The sequence below is a fragment of the Epinephelus lanceolatus genome, chromosome 8 (genome assembly GCF_041903045.1).
Source record: "Epinephelus lanceolatus isolate andai-2023 chromosome 8, ASM4190304v1, whole genome shotgun sequence".
Classification (NCBI taxonomy): domain Eukaryota; kingdom Metazoa; phylum Chordata; class Actinopteri; order Perciformes; family Serranidae; genus Epinephelus; species Epinephelus lanceolatus.
This window is the reverse complement of record NC_135741.1, coordinates 1153794-1180650: the sequence shown is the minus strand read 5'-3', so window position 1 is coordinate 1180650 and position 26857 is coordinate 1153794. Positions and strand designations below refer to the sequence as shown.

The following is a 26857-nucleotide window of genomic DNA, read 5'->3' as shown; positions in this document are numbered from 1 at the left end:
GTTATGTTTAGCCAACGCACACACGTGGTTACGTTTAGCCAACACACACACGTGGTTATGTTTAGCCAACACACACACGTGATTACGTTTAGCCAACACACACACGTGGTTACGTTTAGCCAGCACACACACGTGGTTACGTTTAGCCAACACACACACGTGGTTACGTTTAGCCAGCACACACACGTGGTTATGTTTAGCCAACACACACACGTGGTTACATTTAGCCAGCACACACACGTTGTTACATTTAGCCAACACACACACGTGGTTACGTTTAGCCAGCACACACACGTGGTTACGTTTAGCCAACACACACACGTGGTTACGTTTAGCCAACACACACACGTGGTTACATTTAGCCAACACACACACGTGGTTATGTTTAGCCAACACACACACGTGGTTACGTTTAGCCAACACACATGTGGTTACGTTTAGCCAACACACACACACGGTTATGTTTAGCCAACACACACACGTGGTTACGTTTAGCCAACACACACGTGGTTACGTTTAGCCAACACACACGTGGTTACGTTTAGCCAACACACACACATGTGGTTACGTTTAGCCAACACACACATGTGGCTACATTTCAAGCCAACACACACATCTGCCCCAGTCAGACTTTCGCTGCCTTAACTTTCGTCCTCATCCCGCCATATTTCTCCCTGACACGCGAGGCACCGTTTAACTAAAATGGCAACCAGCCGTGTATCATGCCGACGTTAAAGGACAGCTTTTTTCGTCGGTTTCTGACGCTGCCCAAGCACTGGATTTCGACGACCTTGCAGTGAGACCAGGCTGTACAGTGACGACTTCCAATGTGACCAAAAGTCCAGAACTGCATGATCATGTGTGATAAAGAAAAGCATCAAATTGTCACACTGAAGAAAAAAGAAAAAAAACAACAGTGACCCATTAATCTTCTGTTAATCAAATAATTGATTATTTGACTCACAGCTGCAGTCTGGATGTGATCTGTTATAATATAATCTAACACTCTTCACTGATGTCTCAGCAGCACAACATGAACGCGTCACAGAGAATACTGCAGGAACAAATCAGTGTGTGTGTGTGTGTGTGTGCGCGCGCGCGCGCGCGTGTCGAGAGAGAGTGAGTGGGGGGGATGGGGGACCCCTGTGACGTCAGAGATGTAGATCAAAAGGAGGGGGCTCGTGCGGGCAGAGGGAGGGAGGAGTGATCCTGATGGCGTGTGTGTGGAGGGGGGCGTGTTCGTGTGCGTGACGTCACCCCGAGCAGCCGCTTGTCCTTTTAAAGCCGCCGGTCGGACCGACAGACGCGCACAGTGACAGACAGACAGCGGGACTTTAAATACCTCGGAGCGTCTCTGACGGGACATCTGACAGCTGAGAGGACCGAGACGCGTTCAGGTCCCTCCGGACATCTTTTCCTCCCCCCGGCTCTTCTCCTCCTCTGATGGAGCTGCAGCAATTCCTCCACAGCCCGCACCGCCCGCCCGCCGCCCGCCGCCGCCGGGACTGAAGCCGCTCTCCGCTCGGTGTGTCCTCGTGACCGTGTCCCCTCCGTCCTCTCCGTCTTCCCGCAGGCCGCCGTCTCCTCCGTGACTCTCTGTTCCCATGCGATTCTTCAGACTCACATTCAAGTGTTTCGTGGATTGTTTTTGAAGGTCGCTGTCCGAGTGTTGGTTTAATTCTCTTTATTTTTTATTTTATCGTTTTATTTTTTTTTATTATTTTTTCTTTTGATCGGAGCAGAACATGTCTCCTGATTATTCGTAGACATTCTTAAATTGTGACCTTTTTACACGTGAATTCGTCCCAAGAAAATTGGATTCATACATAAAACAAGAGATCATCTGTGGATCATCTGCTTCCGGCTGAAGTGATCCGGGATCCACCTGCAGCTCGCGCACAGGGACAAGAATAATAATTATAATTATTATTATTATTATTATTAGAAGAAGAAGAAGAAGAAGGAGATCCTGAACGGGACGGACTGACTCATCTGTTTCTGAGGTCTGTGAGCTGCACAACTAACGGGACAAGAGACTGAAATCACCAGTGCAACCAGTGCTCACTGACTGGTGTGTGACTGGTGTGTTAGTGGTGTGTGACTGGGAGGAAGGAACAGCAGAGCTCACCTTTTTAAAGGGACACAAATCTGCAGGATTAAAGAGAGAGTTGAGACTGAAATTATTCTGGAGGCAGAAAACAAACTGATTTAAAGTGTTTAAAGTGAGAAAAACCTGTCTAACTGGTGCCTGACTGGTGTCTAACTGGTGCCTGACTGGTGTCTAACTGGTGCCTGACTGGTGTCTAACTGGTGCCTGACTGGTGTCTAACTGGTGCCTGACTGTGGGAACGGTCAGGTCTTGACACAGAAACACAACAGAAAGTTTCAGGACTTGAAGGAAACTCAGAGACAGCCGCAGACCGAGGTCTTGGACCCTCTCCTGACTGGTTCTGAACTGGTTCTGAACTGGTTTGTGGACTGTGAGTGATGGAGAAGCAGGCCCTGCCAGCCTCCTCCTGCTCTCTGGTTCTCCTGGAGGAGACCAAGAAGAACCCCCTCCTCCTGTCTAATGGCGGTAGTGGCGGTGGTGGTTACCCACCTGCGGCCTCTAATGGCAGCCTGGTCCCGCTGACCGCAGTGGTGGCGGGGTCCGGCAGCAGCGGCGGCAGTGTGTCAGGAGGTGCCTGTGGTGGACCAGACAAAAAAGTGGTGACGGGGGCGGGGCCAGGATACCAGGAGCGGGAGACGTGGACGAGGCAGATGGACTTCATCATGTCCTGCGTGGGCTTCGCCGTTGGACTTGGAAACGTGTGGAGGTTCCCGTACCTGTGCTACAAGAACGGAGGAGGTGAGCTTGCCTTTGAGTGACGGGGTTAAACCGAGGGTGGGCGGGGCTTAAATCAGAGGGGCGTGGTTTCAACCGGCTTTGACTCTTTTGCAGTAAAATAACAAGAACCTGTGAGACAGAATGATCCAAGTCACGAGTTCAGTTACGTCTTCAGTTTGTGATCATCACTTCAGGTGTTCTTTTATCTCAGACATGTGTTAAGGTGCATCGGCTACCTGTTTTTGATCTGTCAGTCAGCTGATGTTAGGGAGGCGTGACTGACAGGACGATCACGCTCCCTGCTGATTGACAGTTCAGCTGATAAAGATGCGTCACAACCACCAAGTGACACTTCTGAGGAAGATGAAAGTTTTTCAGCTGCTATGACAACACATCACACTCGGTCAGTCCTCTTCATACAGGCTGTGAAGTAAATTGGTTCTGAAGTTTAAACAGTGAGTCACAGAGGTGCTCCTCTCTCTCCTCTGAGATGTGCAGGAGCAGCATAAAGTAGAAATACTCGAGTACAAGTTCCTCAAATTTCTCTAAATCCTAATGACGGCAGCTGCAAAGTTTTGTTTCAACTCAGTTCCTCGTAAATTTGGACAAAGCAGTGTGTCAGAGTAAACAAGAGGTGTGTCCTTAAACCACCCACACACACACACACATCGCCTGTAAGATATGTGTGCTATTAATCCGAGTGACGGCAGCAGATTGTGTGTGTGTGTGTGTGTGTTGGCTGCAGAGTGACTCATGATCATGTGTGCACCATGCAGAGGGGGGGTCAGAGATACTGTTACCTGCACTGATGTGTTTTACTATATATGCTACAGACAGTGTGTGTGTGTGTGTGTGTGTGTGTGCGCGTGCATTACAGTGTGTTTCCTCTGTGTGAACACTGACAGTCAGAACTCACTTTATATGAAGAACTTTAGTCTCATCCTGTTTAAACTCACCTCACAGACAGAGACAATAACAGCAGATTAAAAAAGTCAATGAGATCAAGAAACATAACAATGAATAATAAAACTAATAATAACATAACAAAGTAATAATCATCAAAACAAGTTTACAGTGTATAAAATTCATCAACATCATCTCTCTTTTTCTAAAACATATGAATTCATCGGTTTGTCGTATCGGCACAAATCAGCATGTTGGCTGATTCCATTATATTTCATTTTAATGCTGATGTCAGCCAATATTATCATGCATCCCTAACATATACACATATACACATATACACATATAGACATATAGACATATAGACATGTGCAGTTTATGTTCTTACCAGTTCTCCACATTATTCTTCAGCTTGTTTTCTGCCCACACTGCTCCCAGAATCCACCTCTTCATTTTAACCAACAGCTCTCGTTTCATTTTTGACCTCGACATTATCACAGACACGTTTCCTCCCTGACATCCCGTGCAGCTTTTCTTACTGAACAACTTGATCCTTTATCCTGTTCTTTATCCACCAGGCTCATTCTTTATCCATCTTTAATTTATCCATCATTAAATCCACAGTTTATACCGACGAGCTCGGTCCTGTTTTTGTTTTCACCCATCAGCCCGCCCTGATCCGTCTCCATCCTGTGTTTAAAGTTACTTCATTAAAGTAACCTATTACATTACAAACGTCACTGTCAGCCCCAGTTCACTCTCTATACTTAATGTTTTTTAAAGATAACTTCCATTTGAGAGTTTTAGTGGAGTAAAACACAGGAACAGAAAGGTTTTGAGTTCATCCAACACATTGTTGGAGGGCCCACTCTCTCTAAGGGCCCCCCACCTCAGGGGCCACAGTGTAACTGCACTGCCTGTTTGTACGCCCCTGTGTTCGTCCCTCCTGTCTCTGTCCATCCGTCCGTCCGTCCGTCCGTCCGTCCGTCCGTCCTCTGATCAGCGGCTCTCTGTCGTTCTTCTGACGCAGCGACAGTAACATCACATCACGTTTGAACGCACATGAAAAACAAATGTGGTAGATGGACCTTAAGTGAAGATTTTCCTTTAAATCCCAGTTAAGGTTTCCTTTGAATAAAATTGGTTGCACAAAACTACCTTAAATCTTCTCCTCAAGTTTTTCTTCTTATCTTGGTCTTATACTTAAGAAATTGCCTTTTAAGAGATTCCGTGCAACACCCTTAAATAATGTCCTGAGCTAAGGAAAAACTAAACCTTAAGGGTCATACTCAGGGAGCAAACTTAAGGTGCTTCATGCAGCCGGCCCTGGTTGCCTTCATATATCCAGCCAGCCCAGTCACCAGGAAAATGTTTGTGCGAACCACAGGTACGTTACATTTTTACCTTATTATGTAGCCGATATGTTGAAACTGAATATTCACGAAAATGTGGCTCATTATCTTCAGGCACAAAAACACTTAGCTATGGTTCAGAAAAATCATGTTTTGGCTTAAAACACAGCGATGAGTTTACTGGTGTTGAACGGTGTCTGCTGCTCGGCAGGCGTCTCTACGAGGTGTCGTAACATCCTCCTCCTGATGTCAGCTCGTATACGACGTCACTTTAGAAACGTTGATATGATACATCTGAAACGTACAAATGTATCTGCGGTTTGTAGAAACGTACAGTGCCAACATTTTCCTCTGACACTGGGCTGATCATTTTTTACGTGCTTCCATGTTTAGATAAAAACATCCTGCAGACACTTTCAACTTTTCTTACCGACCTGCTCCGTCCTCCGTCCAACACCACCCGCCGCAGCATCTGACACTGACTGTAGGAAGGGTTCAGGTCACAGAGCAGCTCTACTTCACTTCATCACACTTTGTGGTTTTAAACTTTATTTGTTTTGCTCTTCTGTACAAAGTTACACAGTTCTTTACAGAGAAACAAAGAAACCCTGAAATAATAAATTCCAGAGTTTCAGGAGTTTGTTTTATCAAAACTCACAGATGTGAATATTTAACAGCTGAGATAATAAAAGAAAAGAGGAACGTTTGTTTTTAACACTTCACTTCAGTTTTATCATTTAACTGTGTGTCTGTGGATCATTGACTCACCGTCACACGTCTCAGCCCAGCAAGTATTCATCTGCTTTACTGCAGGAAAAGTACAAATACTCTGTTGGTAAAGCTCCTGCCTGTCTGCTTGTGTGAAGAGTTTTCACTCAGTAAAATGAAGGAGTGGGCCCTCCAACGCTGTGCTGGGTGCTGTGATATGTGCACTCTGTGGGATGAACATTTTTTTGTCATAGTTTCCTTTTTACCACAGCAGGTTCTTAAAAAGTCTTAAAATGTCTTAAGTTCAATTTTTCTAACAATAAGAACTCATTAAAGTCATTAAATAGTCTTAAACTAAAAACTGTGAGGTCTGAACTGCTACAAACATTTGATCTGATTTCATTCATCTATTTTAAAATTTCTTTTTATGAAAATGAGAGAAGCCTTTCTGTGTAAAAGTCCAAATCTTTAAAGAACGATAATACTGTCATTTGACTTCATACTTACTTACTTACTGTTGGCAAAATATAGACTGACTTCACTGACTCTAATAACCATATTCCTACATGACACTGACCTCTGCACAAGACCACATAGTTCCTGCCTGCGATGCCCTCTTGCACTCCTCCCCCATTTTGTAGCGAAAACGCCTAAAATGACATACCCAAATTAAAATGACTGTAGCTTCTGAACCGCTCTGACTACATGCATGCATGAGGTCTTGCCAGAAAGAAAACTATCTGAAGTTTCTTGTGAAAGTGTCAGAAACACTCTAGGTGATACAGAGACAGAGTAATGGGCCTCTGAAGTCAGTAACAAATTGAATATTTTGCCTAAAATAAAATAAAAAACATGTTTCAGGATGAATAACTGTCTGTGGCTTCATCTGAGCAGGTAAATGACACTGTGGGGCTGTAGGCACACTATCAATGAACACTTGTTTCAAATTTGAAGAAGACTGCTCAAAGTATGACCATTCTACAGTGTTTTTACCATGAAAAGATCCAGGCGGAGCTCCAAATGACAAGTCAGTCACTCTGCTTCAAAACAGTCCTATCAGTGATCAAACAACACTCAGCCAGCTTCAAACATTGTACCTTATTGAAATCAGGTGTGATTATGATAGCTGATGTTGTTTATGACACAGAAACACCATAAAATATCACCAAATAAAGCCATATGAAACGTGAAAGTTATGATCCCACTTTCTAGACGGTATATCTCAGCCAAAAATAGTGGTAGGAGTGAGACTCTTACCTTTTATAAACCAGCTAAGTCCCCGCTAACAGCTCCACATAAGATCGCGAGTAATCCTTTAACGTTTCCCCTTGAAAAACAGCATGACATGACTTGTCACCACTCATTGCGATTTTGGACTCCGTGTGTTTAGGCTGCTCTGGTGCCAAATACATAATAAATAAAAGAAAAACGATGTTATTTTTGAAAAGTCGAGAGCTTCCTGAATCCAGCAATACCAAACATCACATGGTTTGATGACGTAGTGCGCCTGGGAGATACCATTTAACAGAGGAGGGGAGTGAGGACGTCGGCATCCTGGTGGAGTTAGAGAGGTTAAATAAGTAAAACATGATTTGTCTAAAAATCTGTCCTGAATGTGTTTAAGAGGCGTCTTGAATGGTCTAAATTAACACTGCTGCAGAGGAAGAACCAGACTCCCAGAAAAAAAAGGTTGTGTTTTGTGAGTTGTTGAGTTTGAGGAAAGTTTATAAATGTTCTGAAACACTGTCTATGAGAACGTCTTAATTATTTGTCTCCTCTGCTAGATTCAGCAAATACAGCACCATTTTTTCTGTTATAATAACCTCACAGTGTCAGTTTGTCCTGGTGCGTTTCAGCACCAGCTTGTAGCCTGAGAACTGACAGACCTGTCAGCCAATGAGATACGAGTATCTTCAGGTATCTTCCTGTAAACCATCTCTGACTGGTCTCATCTTGTCATTGGTCCGTTCACTGGAGATACAAAATTACAACACTGCAGTTTTCTTTAGTGACAGTTAACGTCTCAGAGTGGAGAATTAATCGGGCCTAAAGACGCCTGAGTTTGGCGCCAGTGAGGCAGGCAGAGCATCTGGGGGGGCGTCGCCCCTCCTTACCCATCCTTAGAACTGACCTCGACTCCCGAGCATGAAGACAAACAGTCTCTCTCACTGAACTTTGACTCATTAGTTTCTTCTCACCTGAAACGTCTGGTTCACACAGTCAGCCGGTTTGAGCCGGAGACGAGAAAGGTCTGAATGTTCACACAGAGGAGGAGGAGGAGGAGGAGGAGGAGGAGGAAGAGGAGGAAGATAAGGTCAGACTTGAGTTAAATCACAGAGACTCCAGAGGAAAAGGTTCAGTTCTCACGTTACACAGACACACTGATGTGCTGTAAAGGTTACCTCCTTCACACCTGATTTATCAGACCTGAGCTGCAGCCAAACGCTCTGTAAAGGACCATTCTGCTGTTTTATAGCCACTCGTCTCCACGGTGATGTCAGGAAGTCTGTCCTCCACTTTGGACCCCACTGACCCACCAGTAAACTACTGTAACGTTAAACTCTTCTGTGGTGCTGTGTCCACATGTTTCTGTTATAAGGAGAGATTTTAAAAACAGGATGAAGGATCTTTGACCTTCTGACCTCTGAGTGCACCTGTCCACTGACTGAACGCTGCTCGCTCAGTAGTTTGTTGTAAACTGGCTGTTTGTCGTTGTGTTTTTAGTTAATTGTTCTTTGAGGTGAAATCCTTCATGCTGTCGTCTCTTGTGGCCGCGACTCGCTCGAAAAAGAGATCTCAAATCTCAGTGAGACCGTTCCTGCATAAATGAACTTAATAAGAAATAAAATTTTGCTGAATTTTCTTCAGCAAATTTGGCTTTTCTGGTCTAGAAACACAGATTTTTTTGGCAGTGTTGAGAACTCTTCTTTATTTATCAGAGGAGGAATGTGGCTAGGGTTTATTTTTGTCTTTTTGTTGACACTCTGACTTTTACAGTTTCTTGCTAAGTGCTGTCATATTGGTGATGTTTAAAGGAAACATGCATCCAAAATCACTTCAAACATTTAAAAAAAAAAAAAAAAGTAGAACATCAAAAAGAAATCGTCATGTTTTTTTAAAGAAAAAATTGCACTTTTTAAAAAACAAAAAACAAAAAAAAAACCAAATCACCGAAATGAAAAAAATATTGCCAACGTTTTTTTAAACATTAAAAAAAATGTAAGTAAAAAATCACCAACAAAGAAAATTGCCAGAAAATTTTCATAAGGAAACATGCCTTCCAAAATTATTTTTCTTTAAAATCTGCAGTAAAATAAATACAAAATACAACCACAATACAACCATTTAATTTTGTATGCCCCTCCCCTGAGCCAAAAAGAAAAGTCCCCCCCCCCATAAGTACTGAACAGTCCCTAATGAGAAGTTAAAGCAGAGAGCTGTGTTTCTGACGGAGTCGTTCAGGCTCCAGAGATCCTCCAAGTCTCTTAAATGTCTGAGTGTCCTTGAACACACCAGCAGGGATGGTTTCCTGTATCACCTTGCGACAGCACTGATCCACCTGTTCACCTGCAGCGGCTCTGACATCACACGCAGTCACTGTGTCCTCACTTCCTGTCCTCTCTGTCTTCGTCACGTCCTCCTCGTTTTGTCCTCTCTGTCCTTCATCCTCGTCCTCTTCCTCCCTCCTCCCCAGAGTCACTCAGATTTATTATCCCGCAGAGTGTGTGTGTGTGTGTGTGTGTGTGTGTGTGTGTGTTACTGCTGCAGTCACCCCATCAAGGACAGGACACACACACACACACACACACACACACACACACACACACTGATTCTCTGCTCCACTGATTATAAAATGACCTGCAGCTCAGTGTTCATCTTTCAGAGATCAGCAGCGTCCTCGGGCAGCGACACTACAATACACTCTGTGTGTGTGTGTGTGTGTGTGTGTGTGTGTGTGTGCGTGCGTGCTTCTATCTTTGTGAGGACCAGCTGGATTTAGACCTCGTCAGTGAAGACATTCTGTCATCACTTCTTCATGTTAATAAAAAAATGAATAAATAATAATAATCTATTTTACATCGAGGGCGTTTTTCAGTGTCCTCAAAGACATCTGACATAAGTTACAACGACCGGATGTTGTTTGAGGGTTCAGACTTTGTGTGTCATGTTTAAGGTTGAGGAGAGGTTGACAGGTCACAGCAACCTTTAAAGTTTCTGTCTGTAACTGTGGAGACAGACAATTGATTGCTGAGTGTCATTCTCAGGTCGTCAAATACTGATGCTGTAGGTTGGTAGGTGGACCTGATGACTATCCCAAAGCGTCTATTTGAGGACCTGGTGATCTTTCTCCACAGCTCCATACAGCATCTTTAACTCTTTAAGACAGATTGATGTTCAGTTGAAAAGTTATCTTTATGACTCTGCACCGGCGACAGCTGCAGCTGGAGGCATGATGGTTTCAGGTTGTCCATCCATACGTCCGTCTGTCCCAGTCTCATGAACAGGACGTCTCAAGACGGCCTGGAGGGAATTTCCTCAGATTTGGCACAAACGTTCACCTGGACTCAACGATGAACTGATTAGAATTTGAAGATCGATGGTCAAGGTCACTGTGACCTTACAAAATGTGTTTTTGGCCCAAACTCAATGATTCATATGCTCATTGTGACAAAACGTGACACAAATGTCCAACAGGATCAAATAATGAAATGATGACTTTTTTTTTGTAGATTTAAAAAAAATACCTGTTAAAGGTTTTTTGGGGAGTTTTTCCTGATCAGCTGTGACGGTCCAAAGGACAGAGGGATGGGGCTTTATAAATAGAATTGAAGTGAATTGAATACTGGATGTCAAGATGGCGCCTGTTCGTTCCAGTTGAGTTGCTCACCTCACGTATACAACTAAAAAGTCTTTAGCTTCTGGGTTTACATCTTGGTATGCGGCCCACTGAATATGTGCAGTAGTGTTTGTACCGCTCACTAGTTCCCGCTCAGCTCGTGGACTTTACATCGTGATGACGTCAAAGGTTTTTAAATAACTTTTCTCAGCACCAGGAATATAAAACCAACCAGCCATGGATCAAAAACTCAGAGCAGAAAGAGTCATGACCGACCTTGTTGCAGTTGGACGTGTCAGCAGTTTTACAGACGTCTCTTTATAATGGTGCTCTACGGGGAAATGATTTTTGGAGGGTTTTTTTGCTGCAATACTGCGAGTGGCCACTAAAAGTACGTCAGTGTAAAAACACTCTGTTAAAGTAAATGTACTGCTTTGGGCCTGGGGAGTCCTTGAGAAGCAACCAGAGATAATTGAGGATGTTCCAGAGGATGTTATAGGATGGTTTAAGGGGATCCAGTGATTTTGGAAATGGTTACAGTAGGTTCTGAGGGTCCTTGACTATGATCAAGGGGTCCTTGAGTGGTTCCAGTGGTCCTTAAGAGTCTCCAAAGGCCCCTCAGTGGATTCCAGGGGTCATGAAAGAAGTCACAATCTGCTTCGAGGAGGTTCCAGGGGTCCTTGAGAGAGGTTAAGGGTTGATGAAATGATGCACCCTCCCATTAAACCCCAACACATCAGCTGTGGTGTTGATGCAGAGCTACAGTCACAGTATTGATCAGTTAAACCACCTGATTGATCTGATCAGAGCTGATCAGGTGTTTATTGCTGTCAGTCGGAGTCTCTCATTGGTCAGTGAGGGTGTTCATGCTCTGCTGCCTGTCTCCATGATAATGAACCTTGGCTCGGGGTCAGAGGTCGAGGGACGGATACAGTTTCCTGACAGTTGTGTGTGTGAATGATGACGGGCTGCCAAGTGTGACATCATCATCCCTCTCACCACGTGGACGAGAGATTAACAGGAGTGGCCTGTAATCTTTTAATCCTGTTGGCAGACCTCACTGCTCCTCCTCTCCTCGTTACCTCTCCTGTTTCCTCTGCCTTTCCTCTCTGGGGGTCCTGGAAGAGAAATCTGAGGTCCTTGAGGATGGTCCAGAGGCTGCTGAGGAGGGCCTTGACATGTTTCTAAGAGATATTTGGGAGGTTGAAGAGGTTTTGTGGTTCCTTTGGGAGGTTTCAGCGGTCCTGGAAATACTCCAGGGGTCCTTGAGAGGGTTCTACTGATCGTTGAAGAGTTTCAAAGGGTCCCATATTAGTTCAGTGAGTCCTCTGATCTGTTTCAAGTGATCTGTGAGGAGGTGTCAGAGAGGTTCTTTTTAAAGGGACAGTTTACCCCAAATCAGTTTTTTTGACCAAACCGATGGACGAGAGGCTCGTGCTTGTGACGACGCAAGATTTAAAAAGTTATGGCGTCCTTTTCAGCTGAGTTTTACTGTTAGCTAGCCTTACTGGTGCTAGATGAGCTAGCAGTAGATGCACGCCTCCGTCTGTGAAGTGATACAGTTACCTGGTGAAAGAAAATAGTTCCTACATAAAAAAAATTGCAAAACAAAGTCTGTGAATTGTCTTCAAGTGGGTCATAATTTCTAGAAAGAAATGTTGCTTTTGAGTTTATCTAATTAATGTTTTGGTGGTCTGTGCACCACAATCTGAGCGCCGTCTCGTTCCAATATACTGGAGAGAAGTCAGACATCTCTGCGGCCGATATCTCCAACACTCTGTAACTCACACCAAAACTATCCAGACTGATAAAGAGCTCTACAGGTGGGAGGGAAAATATGGGGTTTTGATTTTGGGGTGAACTGTCCCTTCAAGGTTCCAAAGGTTCAAGAGTTTTGGAAGTTTCTTGAAGATGTTCCAGGTGTGCTTTATAGGATATCCATAAGTTTCCCAGAAGGTGCAAGAAATCCTCGAGGGTGAAAGAGATCAGTCGGGTCCTTGAAGGAGTTCAGTGGTCATCAAGGTTTATTTAGGGGGTAACAATTACCCTTTTTTCATTACCACCTTTGACCACACTGATTTGTCTTATCATGATCAGTTTGGATGTGCCGAGCTGAGGCCATGCTGCCTCCAAGGGGGTCACGGTGACGTCTCGCTGACCGTAGCCAAACACCTATGACCCTCTTTCTCCCCTTCAAACAAGCACGTGTTGCAAGACTAAACTGACATCTTTCTGATTTGACTTTTGCTTTATTGTCAGAGAAACAAATCAAAACTTTCCATTTCCGGGTCCATCTGCGTCCCAACCCTCACCTATGGTCATGAGCTCTGGGTAGTGACTGAAAGAATGAGGTCACAGATACAAGCGTGTGAAATGAGTTTCCTCTGTAGGGTGTCTGGGCTCAGCCTTAGAGATAGGGGGAGGAGTCAGACATCTGGAGGGAGCTCGGAGTAGAGCCGCTGCTCCTTCATGTTGAGGTGGTTCAACATCTGATCAGGATCCTCCTGGTCCAGCTGGTAGGAGGCCCCGGGGCAGACCCAGAACACACTGGAGGGATTATAGATCTCATCTGGTCTGGGAACACCTCGGGGTCCTCCAGGAGGAGCTGGAGGAAGGAGCTGAGGAGAGGGACGTCTGGAGCACTTTGCTCGGCCTGCTGCTCCCGCGACCCGGCCCTGAATAAGCAAATGAAAATGGATGGATGGATGAAAGAACTACTCAGTGGTCTGATCATTTAATTTTGATTGTCAGTTCACGAGTGGTTTGAGTGTCAGAGTGAAACTGTCTGATTCAGCTCAGTCACCTCAGGAAGCTCCAGCTGTGGTCAACAGTTTGGGTCATTTTCTGTTTCCTCTCAGACACTTTCTGCTCTCAGATGGCTGAGACAGTGAACTGTGTGGTTAAAGAACGTGACCTGAACATCAGTAATTGATACTGTCTGTGCTGACCTGTGTTGCTCAGGTCGTCCTAACTATGAATTTACTGCGGCAGCAGTTACCAGTGTTACACAACTGCTCCCACACACAACAAACTTTTATAACAAATTTTATAAACGCAGCTCCTTTATTTGACCTGAAGGCGGGACACTTAGAGCCAGTTAATCAAAGCTAAAGACATAAATTATAAGATGTGTGTGAGAGAAGCAGAATTTAGTCCAGTTTGGATTCTCTTTGAATGTTGTTGTTGCTTTAAAGTGAAATTTACTTCTTTCTTGATAAAGTTCTGACGTGTGTGTTGAGTTCAGACATGAGCGTATGATCAGTGCCTGAGGAGAAGAAGGAGCGACAGCAGTAAATAAAGTGCCGCCACCACTGAAGCTTGTGAATGAATAAACTGTATCTGTGTGTTTAATCTGTACACACACACACACACACACACACATGTGGAAACCACAGTTTGTCTTTGGTCGTGAGGTTTTTTGGCACTGTTCACTTCACTTTGGATGTTTATTGATTGCCGTCTCGCTTCACTCTTCTCTGTGCTGCAGCACCTGAACATAAAGCTGGTGTTCATGTGTGTCATGTGAGCTGGCTGACTATCTGTGTGTATATATATGTGGTGCGAGGGTTTGGGTCCTAAATTTGTCAGAGACTAATCAGGCTCAGTCATTTCACATCTACAGCTGATGCATTATGTCTCAGTTTCTGCCTCCACCTCTTAACTCTGACGTCGTGTTCACAACTTGAGGGAGTTTCAGCGTCACACTATTTTGTGTTGACTCACTTCATGTGTGTGAAATCGCTGAACCGATGAATAAAACTATCGCCGATACGTCCTCGGCTTTATACGTCCCTGGAGGAGCTCAATGCTGATTGGCTATTGCGGCGCGAATCAGTCGCTCAAGTTCAGATTTTTCATCTCTTGTGAATAAGCATATGACGCTAAATCGCGCTACTTGGGACTTTTGCACTGCTTAATTCACGTCCATCGCACCGCGTCCATCGCACTGCCTGGTGGGAACTCGTGTCTAATCGCATCTTTACATTGACTTTTCATGTGATTCACTCATGCACATTGTCTTATTCGTGCTCGGTGTGAACACAACGTAACTCCGGTATTAAGAGTACTTATTACTGTAACTCCTCGGTCTCTCCCTCGCTGAGCCCAGTGCAGACAGCAAACACAATATCATCATCATACAAATCAGTCTGTTCAATGAGGTTAATGAAGTTTAACGACTCAAGAATCTTCTCTCAGTTTATAGCTTTCACTCCCCATTTGGATCTGTCTTTATCTACAACCATAAAATCTACATCAACATGATAATCAGCCTCCTGGTTTTACCCTTATACCGTTTAACACGTGGTCAGTTTTGGGTCTTAAATTTGGCAGGAATTAGTCAGGTTCAGTTGTTCTACATCTTAAATAAACAGGTGTTGTTATCAGTTTATTTCATCACTCTCTATTCTCCTCCAAGCATAAACTCTAATCTGTTCCAGGTGAGTTGGCAGAACGAACTTTATTCAGTCCAGAGTTTCATAATCAGGTTATATGTGGATTTATATCATGTAATAATAATTTAGTGTCTGATAATAATATCAGTAAAGTTGGCAGTGGATCAGAGATTAGGCGCCTTTAGCCAGACCTCGTTGACCTCGGCCCTGAGGTGCAGCGTCATGATCAGTCCAGGTGAGCGACTCAGTCTTTCTATTCAGGTATGTGGGCCAGTCGATGTTGCCAGGGGAAGCTAAACTCAGCTAAGTTAGCATTTGGCAGAAAGTTTGGCTGCGGTCACTGTGGCTTCTGGCAGACTAAACGGAGAGCTGGAAGACTTGAAGGTTTACATTCAGTCTCGTCTGTGTGTTTATATTCTGTCGCTCTGTTTAGGGACTGATCGTCTGTTGGACGTTTGAACGCTGCCTCTGTGATGAAACTGGCTAATTTATTTATCAGCTAATAAAAACTTTTGCTTCTCAATATCAGGATTTACTACTGTTCTCTGTTTTTATAATTGAAAACAAAATATCTGGGTTTCTAACAAAACAAGATATTTATAGACACCTCATGAACTAACGCAGTTTAAATGTTTAAAAGTTAATTGTCATAATTTTATAAAATAAAATTCTGTGTTCACAGGGTGTGGAAACTGCATCGGGACAAAAAAATAAAGTGTTTCAAAGTTTGGCTGCTTTATTGACAGACTTATTTTTTAAAAATTGACAAGTTAATGGTCAGTGGAAGTGATCGTTAGTCACAGATCTGTTGAGACACTTCTAAATGAAGGAGCTCAGTTCCACTGGTTCCAGTTCATTTTCATTAAACCAGCATTGAAATGTCAGACCTGGGGACTTGGTTGCTGAATCGACTCAAACACGAGTCCTTCACCGTTCATCAGACGGAGCTGTTAATAATAACTGTCGAGCATTTCACTGCACACTGTCGCTGTATGTGACAAATAAATCTTTGACTCTTAATTAAAGCTCGTTGGATCCTGCTGATCCTGATTCAGCTGGCAGCCAATCAAAACGACGTGAGCCAAATATGTTAGCTACAGTTCAGGACACAAACTGAGCTGAACTCCGTCACTGCTGAAACAAACTCATCATCTTTCACTGAAAACCTTTAAAGTCATGTTAGGGACTGTTTTTGGGCTCCAAGAAGGGGGACGCATGTCAAATGAGAAATTTTTAAGCACCAGGTGGCACCAGGCATTTCCACCTGTTTTTAAAAAACAGAAAAAAAAAATTTCTTTAAAATTTCTTGGCAATTTTTAAAGAAACATCTTTAAAAGACATGTTTTCTTCAAAACATGTTGGCAGTTTTTTTTCTTTTTTTGGTACCAAAATGTTGGTGATATTTAAAGAAACATGTTTAAAAGATAAATTTTCTTTATATATATATATATATATATATATATATATATATATATATATATATATATATATATACAGTACAGGCCAAAAGTTTGGACACACCTTCTCATTCAATGCGTTTTCTTTATTTTCATGACTATTTACATTGTAGATTCTCACTGAAGGCATCAAAACTATGAATGAAGACATGTGGAGTTATGTACTTAACAAAAAAAGGTGAAATAACTGAAAACATGTTTTATATTCTAGTTTCTTCAAAATAGCCACCCTTTGCTCTGATTACTGCTTTGCACACTCTTGGCATTCTCTCCATGAGCTTCAAGAGGTAGTCACCTGAAATGGTTTCCACTTCACAGGTGTGCCTTATCAGGGTTAATTAGTGGAATTTCTTGCTTTATCAATGGGGTTGGGACCATTAGTTGTGTTGTGCAGAAGTCAGGTTAATACACAGCCGACAGCCCTATTGGACAACTGTTAAAATTCATATTATGGCAAGAACCAATCAGCTAACTAAAGAAAAACGAGTGGCCATCATTACTTTAAGAAATGAGGGTCAGTCAGTCCGGAAAATTGCAAAAACTTTAAATGTGTCCCCAAGTGGAGCAAAAACCATCAAGCGCTACAACGAAACTGGCACACATGAGGACCGACCCAGGAAAGGAAGACCAAGAGTCACCTCTGCTTCTGAGGATAAGTTCATCCGAGTCACCAGCCTCAGAAATGGCAAGTTAACAGCAGCTCAGATCAGAGACCAGATGAATGCCACACAGAGTTCTAGCAGCAGACCCATCTCTAGAACAACTGTTAAGAGGAGACTGCGCGAATCAGGCCTTCATGGTCAAATAGCTGCTAGGAAACCACTGCTAAGGAGAGGCAACAAGCAGAAGAGATTTGTTTGGGCCAAGAAACACAAGGAATGGACATTAGACCAGTGGAAATCTGTGCTTTGGTCTGATGAGTCCAAATTTGAGATCTTTGGTTCCAACCGCCGTGTCTTTGTGAGCCGCAGAAAAGGTGAACGGATGGATTCCACATGCCTGGTTCCCACTGTGAAGCATGGAGGAGGAGGTGTGATGGTGTGGGGGTGTTTTGCTGGTGACACTGTTGGGGATTTATTCAAAATTGAAGGCACACTGAACCAGCATGGCTACCACAGCATCCTGCAGCGACATGCCATCCCATCCGGTTTGCGTTTAGTTGGACGATCATTTATTTTTCAACAGGACAATGACCCCAAACACACCTCCAGGCTGTGTAAGGGCTATTTGACCAAGAAGGAGAGTGATGGAGTGCTGCGGCAGATGACCTGGCCTCCACAGTCACCGGACCTGAACCCAATCCAGATGGTTTGGGGTGAGCTGGACCGCAGAGTGAAGGCAAAGGGGCCAACAAGTGCTAAACACCTCTGGGAACTCCTTCAAGACTGTTGGAAAACCATTTCAGGTGACTACCTCTTGAAGCTCATGGAGAGAATGCCAAGAGTGTGCAAAGCAGTAATCAGAGCAAAGGGTGGCTATTTTGAAGAAACTAGAATATAAAACATGTTTTCAGTTATTTCACCTTTTTTTGTTAAGTACATAACTCCACATGTGTTCATTCATAGTTTTGATGCCTTCAGTGAGAATCTACAATGTAAATAGTCATGAAAATAAAGAAAACGCATTGAATGAGAAGGTGTGTCCAAACTTTTGGCCTGTACTGTATATATATATATGAAATTTCCTTAATTTCCTTAAAAAAATTTGACCATTTTTTTTCTTCGAGCATTTTTGGCAATTGTTAAAGAAACATTTTTAAAAGGAATGTTTTGTTTTAAAAAAAATTGGCGATTTGTAGATACACTAACATGCCCCCCAAACCATCACCAAACTTACACCATTTATCAGCCAGAAACTGTAAAAACGGTCCTTGGACACATCATGTGGGATGAACGCTTCTGTCAGAAGAAAAACAAACAAACCTTGAACTAGTGATATTTCAATAAAATCACTTTATTCTACATCTCATCAATGTTTTTGCACTGAGGCTGATACAGTAAATGCATCAAAATAAATTCAGTATTAATCTATTTTAAAGGAGCTCTGAACTGTTTGTTCAGATCTGGTTTCACTTGGTGACACGCTGCTTCAAATACACATCAAAAGCTAATTTAGGCTGTTTATATGGGATCAGTATGGAGGTTAGCATGAGGGCTAACCACTGGGGAATATTTAGTGAACATTCCAGAGCCAGAATAAGTGATCTTTTTTTCCCATCCTGCTGACAGTGCCTGAATGCAGCATGAGGCACAGCCGTGCTTTGAGCTAAATACTGACCTCAGCTCAGATTAAGAGACGTGGGGCCCCTCTTGGCACAGATGCTGAAGGCCCCTCCACTTATCCTACACAGGGGCAAGACACAGACTTTGCAGTGGTTTTGGCTTCTTTTCTTCTTGTTTGCATCTTTTTGTGGTTGTTTCGTTTGTTTTCAAGTCTCTTCCTGGTCAGTGCATGTTAATTTGAGTGACATTTTACAGGTGAAGGCCAGAGGGGCCCCTGACACTTTAGGCACCTGGGCCTGGGCCTATTTAGAGCTTAGGGAGTGTCACACCCCAGCCACCCCTCTCCTATGATAAGTAAAGATCAGTCCCTAAATATTAAGGGAGGTGTGTGTGTGTGTCCCAAATCTATGCCTATGAATGATAATGCTGATGATGATGCTGATGATGATGATGATGATGACGCTGAAGATAATGGCGTTGAAGCTCGTGCTCTGTCATTAGCTCTGTCATCAGTCTGTCAGTCCCTCAGTCTGTCAGTACTTAGCCCAGTGACTTACCCCGGATTAGCCAGCTTAGCTAGCTAACTGTAGCGCTGCAGCTTAGTGCGCTAACTGCAGCCGCTGCGTCTATTCTGGTCTCTTTCTGTTTCTGTCTCACTGTCAGCTTCCAACAAACATGTCACCAAACATGTGGGACACGTTGCTCAGAACAGAACAATGTTCCACCTGTTCTTCACATGTGTCCGTCCCCCCGTCCCCCCGTCCTCTTGCTGTCACTGTCGCTGTCCGTCCTGTTGACTCTAAAGGAAAAGAAAATGTTCTGCAGGTTTTAAGTAACGTACACTGCCTGGCCAAAAAAAAAGTCGCCACCTGGATTTAACTAAGCAAATAGGTACGAGCCTCCTATTGGATAATTACTGCATGGGCGATTATCTTTCAGCTGGCAACAAGTTATTTAACCCCAACTGGTGCAATGAGTTGCTTCTCATTTCCTAAACAACCATGTCGAAAGACACATCCCGTGGTCGTGGAAAAGATGTTAGTCTGTTTGAGAAGGGTCAAATCATTGGCATGCATCAAGCAGAGAAAACATCTAAGGAGATTGCAGAAACTACTAAAATTGGGTTAAGAACTGTCCAACGCATTATTAAAAACTGGAAGGATAGTGGAGACCCATCGTCTTCGAGGAAGAAATGTGGCCGGAAAAAAATCCTCAGAGATCGTGATCGGCGATCACTTAAACGTTTGGTGAGATCAAATCGAAGAAAAACAACAGTAGAACTCAGGGCTATGTTTAATAGTGAAAGTAAGAGCATTTCCACACGCACAATGTGAAGGGAACTCAAGGGATTGGGACTGAACACCTGTGTAGCCTTAAGAAAACCACTAATCAGTGAGGCTAACCGGAAAAAAAGGCTTCACTTTGCTAGGGAGCATAAAGATTGGACTCTAGAGCAATGGAAGAAGGTCATGTGGTCTGATGAGTCCAGATTTACCCTGTTCCAGAGTGATGGGCGCATCAGGGTAAGAAGAGAGGCAGATGAAGTGATGCACCCATCATGCCTAGTGCCTACTGTACAAGCCTGTGGGGGCAGTGTTATGATCTGGGGTTGCTGCAGTTGGTCAGGTCTAGGTTCAGCAACAGTATGTGCTCAAAGAATGAGGTCAGCTGACTACCTGAATATACTGAATGACCAGGTTATTCCATCAATGGATTTTTTCTTCCCTGATGGCACGGGCATATTCCAAGATGACAATGCCAGGATTCATCGGGCTCAAATTGTGAAAGACTGGTTCAGGGAGCATGAGACATCATTTTCACACATGGATTGGCCACCACAGAGTCCAGACCTTAACCCCATTGAGAATCTTTGGGATGTGCTGGAGAAGGCTTTGCGCAGCGGTCAGACTCTACCATCATCAATGCAAGATCTTGGTGAAAAATTAATGCAACACTGGATGGAAATAAATCTTTGCAGAAGCTTATCGAAACAATGCCACAGCGAATGCGTGCCGTACTCAAAGCTAAAGACGGCGGTCCAACGAAATATTAGAGTGTATGACCTTTTTTTTGGTGGTGACTTTTTTTTTGGCCAGGCAGTGTAAGTAAAGTAACTAAGTACATTTACTCAGGGTACTGGTACTTTTTTCGAGTATTTCCAGTCCAAAAAATTTTGGACGCTGTGTTCAACTGAACATAAATAAAAACAGAGTGCCCTATATTCAGCTGATTCCAGTCCAGATTGATTTAATATTCAAAGTGATAAACTTTATTGTTCTGTGTAAATCTGCACTCACTCTGCAGCAGGTTGTAATGAAGTCGTGACAGGAGCCTGTTTCCTGTCACTGTGTGACATCATCACCTCAGTCAGTGTTTGGGAACTGAGGACACTAACTGTTGAAGTTTATCTGACTTCAGTGTCTCAACAGTCCCATGATGCACCTCTCCGAGGTCGACGCTTCATCATGCTCCACACATGTTCAGTGGGAGACAGGTGTGGACTGCAGGCAGGTCAGTCTGGTACCTGCACTCTGTCACTACGGAGACACGCTGTTGGAACACGTCACAATGTGTCTCACTGTCTCGCTGGAAGAAGACGGGACGTCCCTGAAAGAGACGGCGTCTGGACGGCAGCATATGTTGCTCCAAAACCTGGATGGACCTTTCAGCATTCATGGAGCCTTCACAGGTGTGACGTTACCCATGATGCACCTCCATCCATCACAGCTGTTCCTGAGTCCCTGTAGTAATATCCTTTATACAGTCTGAGGGGTCAAAGGTCACGGACAGTCGGCCTTGTCCCATAACAGTGAAGTGATTTGTTTCTCTGCAGTCGCCATGAATCAAGACGACTCCTGCAGACACACAGTGCGCTGGTTTGGGTGCTCTAAGTATTTGTATTCTAATATTTTGTAGTTTTACTGGAGTATTTTGAATGCTGGACTTTGACCTGTAACAGAGTCTGTTTGTACTGTGGGATCACTACTTTCACTGAGGAGTATTTCTTCCACCTCTCATTATCAGCTGTTTGGTGTCTTTGTTTTTGAACAATATCAGCTGTAAATGAAATATTGAGCCCTGAGTATCGTCTGCAGGTGTTTACATCAGGTCACAGCTCCAGCAGCTCTGTTTGGATTTATGTTGCATCAGATGTAAATGATATAATCTGTGATGTAGAATAAAGTTGTGCGGTTTGGAATAAACCTGGAAACCTGGAGTGTGTGTGTGTGTGTGTGTGTGTGTGTGTGTGTGTGTGTGTGTGCAGCTGAGTGCGATGAGGCCATAGTACTCTGTAATCCCATCAACACTGAGTTAGTGACGAGCTAACAGCATTACACCACTTAGCCCTGTGTGTGTGTGTGTGTGTGTGTGTGTGTGTGTGTGTGTGTGAAGGGGATTTTTATTGAGCCGCCCCCCCCCCCCCCCTCCTGCAGTCGTGACTCACCAGCAGCTTGTGTGTCTTCATGCTAAGCTACACTCGGCTAACACAACAGAACAGAAACAGTGTGTGTGTTTCACAGCAACAGCGAGCTAACAGGCTAACAAGCTAACAGGCTAACAAGCTAACAGGCTAACAAGCTTGTGTCGTCAGTGACGCCGTCATCATTCATCAGCAGCCAATACCTGAGCTGCATCTGAAACAACCTCTTTGTGTGTGTGTGTGTGTGTGTGTGTGTGTGTGTGTGTGTGTTATCTGAGACACAGTGAATTCTGGAAGTCTGTGTGTCCTTGTATAACAGCTCAGTGTGTAACAGCAGCCTCTGTTATGTAACCCCCCCCCCCCCCCTCCCCCCCCCCTCTCCCACTATCATTCCAGTTTGATTCCATTCATACCAGTTTCCTGGTGGCACTGTGACCCAGTTACCCCCTGTGTGTGTGTGTGTGTGTGTGTGTGTGTGTGTGTGTCACACCAATTAAAATACCACCAACAGAAAGAAAGGGAGAATTCCTCATTGTTTATTAATTTCTCTCAGAAGACGAGTATTCATTCATTCATTCATTCATTCATTCATCAGAGACAATTTATAAACACCAGCAGTAACTGTGTCACTGTGACGAATCACACAGTTTGACACACACACACACACACACACACACACACACACACAGTGTGGAGACATCAGGTCAAAGTTATTGATAAAGATTAAATGTAAACTTTTGATTCACTCTCTGATCAGACTGAAATGTGACATGTACTCAGAGGAAATCGTGTCAGCGCCATCGATGCAGCAAAATATGTATAAACAGCTGAAGTTTGTTACCTCAGAACTTTGATCATCTGTGACTCTTTATAAAAAAACATTTCTGCAAATGAAACAAAACATGAACATTTAGGAAATCAGTCAGAACTGACGACTGTAACAGAGACAGAGAGAGAGAGTTATGACTTTGTGAGTAAACACTGTGATTTATCAGCTCCAAAATTTGTGTGTCAAGAATGAGACTGTTTAGTGTGAGATGATAAATCAGCACATTATGAGATGCTTAGTGGAGAACATGTGACACAAAGTCAATATTTGACTTTTTAAAGAAACAATTCTGAGATTCCAAGTCAACAAAATGATGATTTAAGTGTGACGACACATTTGTTCTGCATATTTTTCCTCTTCAAAGCGTGCGTCCGTAATTTACAGTCTCAAGGCAAAAATAAATAAATGAATGAATGAATGAATGAATGAATGAATACAAATTACTTAAACTGGAATTGTTCTCTTCAGATGACCCAAGATAAATATCATAAATGAATATAATACACTTCAGAACATTTTCCAGTAAAAATAGAAAAGATAAATTTCGGAGCGGTCATGTCTCTTTAATCTGTTTTTACTCCTTCAATAAACAAAATACAGTCGTTCATTCATTTTTACTCTCCAAACATTTCATTCATTCATGTGTTTGACTTCATGTTTGACTCTGTGGAGACGAAGACAGAATTAAATATGAATGAAGAGGGACAGACAGAAGAAGTGAGGCAGACAGAGGACGGAGGAAACAGAGGATGAGAGAGTCGCAGATTCACTTCCTTCTTGTTCAGTTACATAAAACTGTCGTCGTGACGCCGCTGAAATAAACATGAGACCCAAATTACAACCAGTCGCTCTGACTTGTTAAAGATGAGCAGCGTTAAAGGATCAGACCGCCGTTTACTGCTTCAGCTTCATGTCTCTGCTGATCGCCGTCAGCTGCAGACTGACTTCCTGCAGAGAATTCGTCACATCGAACAAAGACAGATTTTATTCTGAAGGGACGCAGGATTTATTTTCTGAGCTCTCATCCAGCGACTCTGTGACACTGTTCATTTATCTGCTGTTATAAACTGAATATGTCCAAATGTGTTTAGGGACTGTTCTTTATGTATCAGGGGAGGTGTGACCCTCAAAACTGAGCCTTTGATGTTTGAAAGGTAAAAGTTGAAGATGAAATCCTGGAGTTGAAAAAGTCTCAGTTTTTCACTCTTGTCGTGCAAACGGTTTATTTTTGGACAAATTTCAAATGAGACGTAGAATAAAGTGATTTTGATGAAATATAATTATTCTAACAGACTGTGTGTCCTCCTGCAGGCGTCTTCCTGATCCCCTACCTGCTGTTTATCTTTGTCGGAGGAATCCCGATCTTCTTCCTGGAGATCGCTCTGGGACAGTTCATGAAGGCCGGCAGCATCAACGTCTGGAACATCGCTCCGCTGTTTAAAGGTGCAGTACACCATGAATAACCTCAGAACTCTGACTTGGTGTCTACATGCATCAGTAAAAAACACGCACACACAGACTCTGACATCATCTACGATGACGTCACATTTTTATCTTCAATCTGCAGCTAAGTGTCAGGAGGAAATGGTGGTGTTGTGCATTTTGTGCAACCACAGATATGTTACAGTCGTACGCTTCATACGAATCATATCAACATTTCTAAAGTGATGTAATATACGAGCTGACTTTATCGTCAGAAGGTGGAGAGAGTGACACCTCAGAGAGACGCCTGCCGAGCTGCAGACCACCGTTGAACACCAAAAGGCAACTACACCATTTGTCATTTAGCAACTCATCGCTGTGTGTCCAGCAACGTTTTAGGCTCCACATGTGGGTGTTTGTCAGCGACCACTGTGTTTCCTGTGGGGATTGTGGGGATTTTAAACCAGTTTAGTTTTTGAGCCTAAACCTAACAAACGTTAACCACAGTGTTGTTGAGTTTCATCATATCCACTACATACAAACGTATCCAAGGTTTGCAGAAACGCACAGTGCCAACATTTTTTCTCGTGATTGTGTTTGGAGAAAAATAACACAGAAAACAAATGCACGTGCTCCAATTAAAAAAAAAAAAAAACATCAGTTAATGTCATGTGATGTGTGTTTATAATCTGGTGGAAGGATTTTTCAGTCAAAGGTGAAACAACAAAGATACGATGCGTTATAGTGGGATTTGACACCAAAGTCTGACAACTCTGACACCGTCACTGATGTCATCAGATCAGGAAACACTCCTCACACAAAAACAACAAACAGTTGGATGAAAATAAAAAAAGTTGGATGTGTTCACTTCATTTGCAGAAAAAACAAACAAACGGTTGTCCTCAAGTTCACTTTGACCTTAAACAAATCAGCTGAGAACAACAACTCACAGCTCTGAGTGGACGTTACCTCAGTTGTCTCTGTGGGACGGCGGGGAAACTGTGGGACAACAGTCCTGATATGACACGAGCCAAACTGTGGGACAGCTGAGACATTGATCAGGATCAAGATTAGAATATCTCAAAGTCAGATTAACAAAAAGTTTCAGATCAGATTATTTGTTTATGTAAAAAATTGATGTCGACTGTCTTTCTAAACAAAACCCTCGACATCCCCGTGTGAGGCCATGTTGCCGTGGCAACAGACATAACTCCATACAGTAAGCAGGGCTCAGTGAGTTTGAGTGGACACGTCAGTCTGCAAACACACATTGAGCTTTCTGTCGAGGTTTATCTGGAGGTGATAATCTGTGATCCCGCTGCCGTACGTGCCTGCACACATGGCTGGAAAACTACCAGCAACACACACACACACACACACACACACACACTGATTGCCTCATATCTCTGTTAGCTTTACACACAGTGTGTATCAGATGTGTGATCTCTACAGGTGAGCACATGACTCTTAATGGTTGTGTGATTAGCTGAGTTTACTACACAGCCCTTGTCTGACCTTAAACCTCAGGTGGAGCTGATGGAGCTGCACCTTCACATTCATACAACCTGTCAGAGAGACGAGGGAACAACACCAACAGTCAACATCCACAGCATTCGTCTGTCCTCAGAGCAGTGCAGCTGGACGGGTGGTGTTTGTCCTGAGGGTGGTGTTAGAGCACAGATCATAAACCATTTCAATCTGAGGGTTTATCCTCTGCAGAGCAGGAACACTCTCCGTCAGTCTGACTGACTGTGACTTAAGCAGCAACTCAGAAACTGACTCAGTCCACAATAAATGAACTCAGTTCAAAAAGACTTTTTCACGCCTGAAAGTTTGAACCAACGCTGCATCTTGTTTTCTTGATATGCCTCCACGCCACTGATAGCTGTGGCAGGAGGCATAATGTTTTCGGGTTGTCCGTCCGTCTCATTCTTGTGAACACGATATCTCAAGAACTCCTTGAGGGAATTTCTTTAAATATGGCACAAACATCACTGTGACCTCACAAAACATGTTTTTGGCCATAACTCAAGAATTAATTTGCTCTAACAAGATAAAATGATGCTTAAAGTGCATAAAGCAGTTAGGTGCAAATTAATTTGCATGTAGCTAACGTTAATTTAAATGATAACAGATAACACTCAGTTATAGACATGAACATGCTAAGATATATACAGTATGAACAGTATGAAACGTGCAGCAGTTAAAGTCAGCAGTGTGATTTCAAGTAAAGCTAACGGCACAATATAAACAACAACAAAAAACAGCTGGAGGAATGATATGAGTTGGCGTATGTACACCATAGATCTGTATAAATATGAATATTTTATGTGACAATATGAAACACAGTGATTTAACCAGACTGTAAATGATGACGGAGACCATCAGCTGTTAGCTGTTTGTCCCCTGACAGAGGACGTGTGGTCGAACATCATCTCAGCGTGTCATGTTGTTAAACATTTGTTTTTATGACCTGGAAACTAGA

General features: G+C 43.3%; 1 protein-coding gene across 1 annotated transcript in view; it reads left to right on the top strand.

Moving 5' to 3' along the window:
- The first annotated feature begins 2229 nt into the window (after positions 1-2229).
- Positions 2230-26857, top strand: part of slc6a8 (solute carrier family 6 member 8) — a 53643-nt gene continuing 29015 nt past the window's right edge. The window contains exons 1-2 of the mRNA XM_033628005.2: positions 2230-2848; positions 24262-24393. Of these exons, the coding sequence (XP_033483896.1) occupies positions 2488-2848; positions 24262-24393 (493 nt within the window). The 5' untranslated portion in view covers positions 2230-2487. The remainder of the gene's footprint in view (positions 2849-24261; positions 24394-26857) is intronic.